Below are 6,234 nucleotides of genomic sequence, written 5' to 3'. Positions count from 1 at the left end.
ATCCCGCCTAACGTCGCCAAACCAGCCAATCAACAATCCGTAGCGTCGCTATCGTCATCATTATTATTATTATTAGTAGTAGTAGTAGTAGTAGTAGTAGTAGTCTATGGATAGTATAGCAATTTAGATATAATTTAGATATAGCAGTGATGGTTATAAAGTCTAACAGCTGCTGGGAGGAATGGGCCATAACGCTCCTCTGTGTACGCAGCAGTCTTTGACTGAAGGAGCGCTCCAGTTCTTCCACAGCTTCATGCGTGGGGGTGGAGACACTGTCCAAGAGTTCTTCTGTCTCCAACACCTGCACTGGGTCGGGGGGGCATCCAAGCCAGTGTTGGTCAAGTTACTTGAAAAAAGTAATTAGTAACTAATTACTGATTACTTCTTCAAAAAAGTAATCCCATTACTTTACTGATTACTTATTTTCAAAAGTAATTAGTTAATTTTCAAAAACATGATACACAACCTGAATATGCAATAAAGCAACAGACCTTTCAGCCCAATTCTATTTTTCTGCATAATCCATCATATGAAACTGAATCAAATGAAAAAGTCTGTTTTTAAAACTTGTTTCTTTAGTTTTAATCTTCTAACTTTTATGCACATTGCATTAAGCAAATATAAAATTATGTTCAAAAGTCTTTGACTTGCAGATATGTGTTTAAACCTATTTCCTGCATATTCCAGCACATAAAATAAAATAATGTTTTGTGTTTACACTCTTTCAAACAGATGCAAGTAAAACACAGCAGAAATAAATAAAATCAAAGACTCAGCAGCTCTGAGTCCTGTTGCTCTTAAATCTATAGTCACCTGTGTAGCAGGAGTGGGGCGGGTGGAGGTTTGTCCACAGTGGTCGTGTCAGTGGGGGGATCTGGGGGTTTCTCTGTGAGTGTCACGTTTCTGTGGCAGCGTGCTCGCTGCTCGCTCAGATTTGAAGTTTAATTCTTATGTTTCTCCATCTGTGAGTGAAGTTAGCTCTATTTCTTTTCTCTCCCCCTGAAATCAGCAGCTGGACCTTTAGCTGCAACACACTGTGAGACAAACTGCACACACACAGTTTGTGTGTTTGCTGATGATTGTTGAGCTGATAGAAACACTGCATTTTATACCTCTTCTTCTGTAGTGCTAGCTAGATTCTAGAGTACGATCAGCAGCTCGATCGCTGGTCTCAGCACAGGGACACCAAGGAGTGAGTGGCCAGCTGATCTCAGAGACGGTGGGGTATATATAGAAGGTCTGCCAGGTAAATGGGAGACAGGACATTTAAAATTTTATAAGCAAGACTTTAAATTCATTATAAAATAAAGAGGGTGCTAGCTAGATTGTTTGTGTCACGTGAGCAGAAGAGAAGCATCCTGGACAATTAATGCAAGAGGACCTAAGTTGATCACACAGCAGTGGGGAGTAGACTTCATCACAGTGCTGTTGAGCCAACCATCCCTTTAACACTAACTAGTAATGACTTCATGAACTTCTTCACAAATAACATTTTTACCATTAGAGAAAAAATTACCAGTAATCATCCCACAGATGTAATATTATCTACAGCTACTCTTAGTACCATTGATGTTAAGTTAGACTCTTTTTCTCCAATTGATCTTTCTGAGTTAACTTCAATAATTACTTCCTCCAAACCATCAACGTGTCTTTTAGACCCCATTCCTACAAAACTGCTCAAAGAAGTCCTGCCATTAATTAATGCTTCGATCTTAAATATGATCAACCTATCTCTAATGATCGGCTATGTACCACAGGCCTTCAAGCTGGCTGTAGTTAAACCTTTATTCAAAAAGCATCTCTAGAAACCATATCGAGATCAAATTTTAGATACATTTCCAGAAAATGTTGAGCGGAGTCTGGATTTTAACTCTGGGGTTGCTAATTTCCATCTTTGGAACGTACACCAGTAAACATCTTTTAAAGCAGTTATCAGACGTTCTTATCAAATGCAGCCGAATTTTTAAAATATGCGGTAGATGTAATTAGGAGTCATCCCTTAGATCACAGGCTTCCTCGCAGCCTGGAAGTACAAGCAGCACACCTGTGCTGCCCCTCGGCAGGCTTCCAGAAATGGACATCAGAGCTGAAGCAGCTGAACTACGTACAGGAAGAAGCACAAATGAAGCTGAATTTGACCTGCGAAGCTTCTTATGTGAAGTCACAAAATAAAGATTCCACCGTAATCAGTTAAATGTTGAGCACCCCTCAATAAACCCAATGAAGCACAGGACACAGAACTCAATGAAAATCAAGTTTTATTAGAATACGATGCAAAGCTCACTCAGAAAAATAAAGCTTCCTGTCGCTCTGTAAAAACGTGTCTCACTGGTAGCTGCAGAAACATTCTGAGTAAATAAAGGTTCCAACACAGAGACAGGTCAACGTGAGGCGGCTAAAGTAAAAACTTAAAGTCTGCAGATCACAGTGTGTCCTTTTAAAAAGCTCGCAGCCAGGGGACTAATGAGGAAACAGCTGGATTAGAGGTTTACATTCCAGCTGTGCTGTTTTCACTGGCCCCGCCTCACCGTGCTCACAGACACAAGGTCCTGTGTAAGTTTCAGCTAGAAGCTCTATAGTGCAGTATGAGCTCCACAGCTGAGCTCGCATGATCCCACTGCACCACAGAGGAAGAAGTTCCAGGTTAAAGGCCAGCGAGTAACACCATCTGAATCCAAAATGTTCACAAAGATCAAACACAGTGATTTCACTAGAATAAAAACCTCGGGAAAAGGACAAACCGTCCTCCTGCAAACCTCCTGAAAAACAGTTTAAAATCAACAGTTTAGTGCAAACAAAGTCAACTTAAATCCAAAAAGTCTAAAAGCTCAATAACACACAAACAGTCTTCCTCTGTCTTTAAGGAGTCCCTCATGTTAGCGTTTCAGGGCCTCTGCTGTTTCCAGTAAACCTGTTAATACATTTAAAGCTCCGGCTTCACCCAAACCTCCAGTTTGTGTCGTTTCCAGGCAGAGAGGATGAAGAGCTGGAGGTCCAGGCCAGGAAGAAATCTGACCTCTGAGTCTGCAAGTGCTTACATGCCAACACGCTAGCTGGGAATCGCGGTTTCCCGACTTTGTTCCTTGTGATAAGCACCGACTCTGAATGCTGTCCTGACATTTCTCCACCCAAGTCTGAATCCTTCATCGTGAACTTCTTTGTTGCCCTAAAAATATTCAGAAATGTGAGCGTGTGCACGGACGTCAGGGGAAGCGCCGGCTCCACGTTATGCATTTGGTCCCATCCTTAGAGTTTGTTTAGTTCAGGTGATGTGTGTGCTGCCCCCTGCTGGTTCCTGCTATGATGTCACGTATGTGAAGGTGTACGATTGGACTTTACTGTAAATGGTAATTAGAAGGATACTGGTTTTCATGTTCCTGTGGTTTCCTGTTAGTGACAGTGACTGAGGGTAAATTTAGTGTGAATATGAGACGTGACTGCAGATGTTCCTTCTGTAACAAAAACATCTTTCCAGGTTTAGGCTGCCGTTCAGACAGAAATAGATATTTAAAGATGGTTCCCTGAGTATTTCCTTAAAAAAACAGTTAATTATGCAAACTATCTGTAAAACAGAAATCTGTCTGAACAGATGGTTCCATGTGAAGAATGCATCATTAACTTCCTGTGTAGGACACATTGAAGCTGCTGTTATTACACTGAAGGCTGAGGGCCGGCTGCTGTTCGCTTCACTTCCTTATTGCAGCGTAAACATGACTGTGATAAGAACGCAGGCCGAGCGTGGACTTGAAGGCAGCGCGAGGACTTCCTGGTTGTCATCACCTGCTGCATTGGTAGACTCCTGCCTGGCTGCGCGCAGGCTGACGGCCGCAGGTCAGACCGAGGCGGCGGCAAGGCGATGAAGGCACGGTGGTTTCTCAATCGATTAGTTCACAAATGTGCGGTGAACTCTCCGCAGCGAGAGTTTGTACATTCAGTGTGTGCATCTAAACAGCAGCTCTGAAGGTGGGGTAAGGTCCCGTCTCACCGTCTTCAGACAGGCATACCATTAGAAAAATAAAGTTATCAAAATAAAAGCCCATTCTGTCAAGTTCCCTTCAGAAAGACCTGATTACAGTTTATTGCTTTGGAGGCAGTCGGTCCTACAAAGAAGGGAAAAAACACTTTAAGAAGACTCGTTTAAATCCAGAACAACATCAGACTGTTAAAGCGGCAGCGCCCAGTTTGTTAAACTAGGTCTGGATGCACGCTCTGGGTTAAACTGGTTTGCCAGGTCTGGGTCGGGTTACCTGGGTTCAGCCGCAGCCAGGATCAGGACCGGAAGACGTGGACGGCTCTGACGACATACTGGCGACACATGGGGCACTCGCTCATTCTCTTTCCACACTTGGTGCAGGTGACCATGTGACCGCACTCCAGCAGCACACAGTCGATGGGGGAGTCCATACAGATCTTACAGAGGTTCTCCTCCAGACCTCCGGTGCCGACACCGCCCGATTCTGGAGACGAAGGAGCGACAACCGCTTCTTTAATAACAGCATGTAAACACGACATCAGCGTTACTCGGTGTGATCAGACTCACCTGAAGCGTTCACAGCGTTGGCAGCTGAAAGCAAAACAGAAACACAAGAAAGCTGTTTCAAAAGTGTTTGAAGAACGGAGGCCTGTGTGCAGCATCCTCTCTAAACCGAGAGGACGTCCGCTCGTGAGGAAACTTTTCCTACTCTAACTTATTTTTCACGTCTGTGATCAGAACTGATCCGATTTAAATGCTGAGCGCTTTGAGCACTCTGGGAGAATCAGTCCATTTACCATTTGGTGCAAACGTGAACCAAACAGGACAAACTCAGAATCACTTCCCTTTTGAATTTTAGTGCACGTTGTTTTCTTTGAGTATCATGAAAGCGTAACTGTAGGGGGCGCTCTCCTTCTGTATATGTATTAAGTCTGTTTCGTGTTAACAGTGGACTCTCTCACCCAGCAGGCTCTGCTGGTCCTGGTACAGGCGCCTCACTCTCTCCATCAGCTCCCACTTCTCACAGCAGCCTTTGTAGTCCACAAAGTTCCTGGCCAGGATTTCCTTCAGCTGCCGGACGCTGAGCGCCTCGATGTCATCCAGGCAGGTCAGGTCCGCCAGAGACGCCCTGCGGCCGGTAACCGGGGCGTCTTCGGGGTCCCAGGTCTGAACCGAGACACAGAGTCACTCAGGAAACTCAGACTCGGGTTTAAAAACAGAACCAGGACATAAGCTCGCTCTGAGCTCTCCCTCTCTCATTATTGGACACTTAACGGCCGGTTCTGGGTTTACCTGGTCTTCATCCTGAATGTCAGGCTCAGCAGGGGCTGTCTCTGTGGGTGGGGCCGGGGCCTCGGGGTGTACAGTGGGGGGGTCAGGAGTTGGAGTTGGTGTAGGTGTGGGGGGCTCGGGAGTGGAGGTGGAGATGCGAGGTGCTGGCGAATGAGAGGTCACAGAGGGCGGGTGGGTGCTCGGGGTCTCGGGGCCGGAGCTGCTCGACGGGGACGGCTGCTGACCCAGAACCAGCTCCACCAGCTCCTCCTGCAAACAGGAAACAGCGGCAGGAACAAACTCATCATGTAGATCATTCAGCAGCAAAAACTCTAGATGGTTTTAATGGAGACCGTGACTAGAGAAACCCTCTGCCTGGATCCCACAGGGCGGGACCAGGTGCCACACTGGTGAGCGCCCAGTGTGTGTGCAGTGTTTACACACACGGGACATGTCAGCTAGTTTGCAGCAGACGTCTGCCCGTGCTTGCGTGCTCTGCAGAACGCGGTTGCATGCTACACCTGACATCTGCTTCAACAGCATCTCTCTCTTCGTGTCTGAAGGACTAAGCTGAGCAGCCCACAGACCGGCTGTTTGTGACACTGCCCCCTGGTGGAGGTAAACAGCTACAGCACGGAGACCGAGTCATTACGGGTTAAACATCATCAGACCAGGCGCACAGCGCTGTGCTCAGGCACAAAGATGTGAACAGAGAGGAGTGTGCTCCCACAGGAGACCAAAAATTTCAGCTTTGCTTTGTGCCAGCCTCACAGATGATGGATTCTCCAGCAGCAACAGAAGCAGAGGTCATCAGAGGTCATCAGAGGTCATCAGAGGTCAGCTGGAGCGCTCAAGCTCTGACGCCAGCACCCGGTCAGACTCTTCCTCCTCTTCCCTGTTATGAATGCGAAGAGGAGGAACAACACTCCAGCAACTGCACGAGTGCGACGGACCGTGAATATGGTTAATCAGGCCATAGCGGGTCTCAC

General features: G+C 46.3%; 1 protein-coding gene across 2 annotated transcripts in view; it reads right to left on the bottom strand.

Moving 5' to 3' along the window:
* Positions 1-2,241: 2,241 nt before the first annotated feature.
* Positions 2,242-6,234, bottom strand: part of rffl (ring finger and FYVE-like domain containing E3 ubiquitin protein ligase) — a 15,263-nt gene continuing 11,270 nt past the window's right edge. For both annotated transcript variants that reach the window (XM_085244524.1, XM_085244525.1), the window contains exons 4-8: positions 5,267-5,515; positions 4,936-5,140; positions 4,541-4,564; positions 4,248-4,457; positions 2,242-4,100 (exon numbers count right to left, since the gene is read on the bottom strand). In XM_085244524.1, the coding sequence (XP_085100650.1) occupies positions 4,270-4,457; positions 4,541-4,564; positions 4,936-5,140; positions 5,267-5,515 (666 nt within the window). In that variant the 3' untranslated portion in view covers positions 2,242-4,100; positions 4,248-4,269. The remainder of the gene's footprint in view (positions 4,101-4,247; positions 4,458-4,540; positions 4,565-4,935; positions 5,141-5,266; positions 5,516-6,234) is intronic.

Source organism: Mchenga conophoros, linkage group LG14, assembly GCF_057382185.1.
Source record: "Mchenga conophoros isolate Kocher_MC1m ecotype Shallow Benthic linkage group LG14, M_conophoros_male_GT1.1, whole genome shotgun sequence".
NCBI classification, from domain to species: Eukaryota; Metazoa; Chordata; class Actinopteri; order Cichliformes; family Cichlidae; genus Mchenga; species Mchenga conophoros.
The sequence above is the reverse complement of the archived record's forward strand: the minus strand, read 5'-3'. Positions and strand labels throughout refer to the sequence as shown.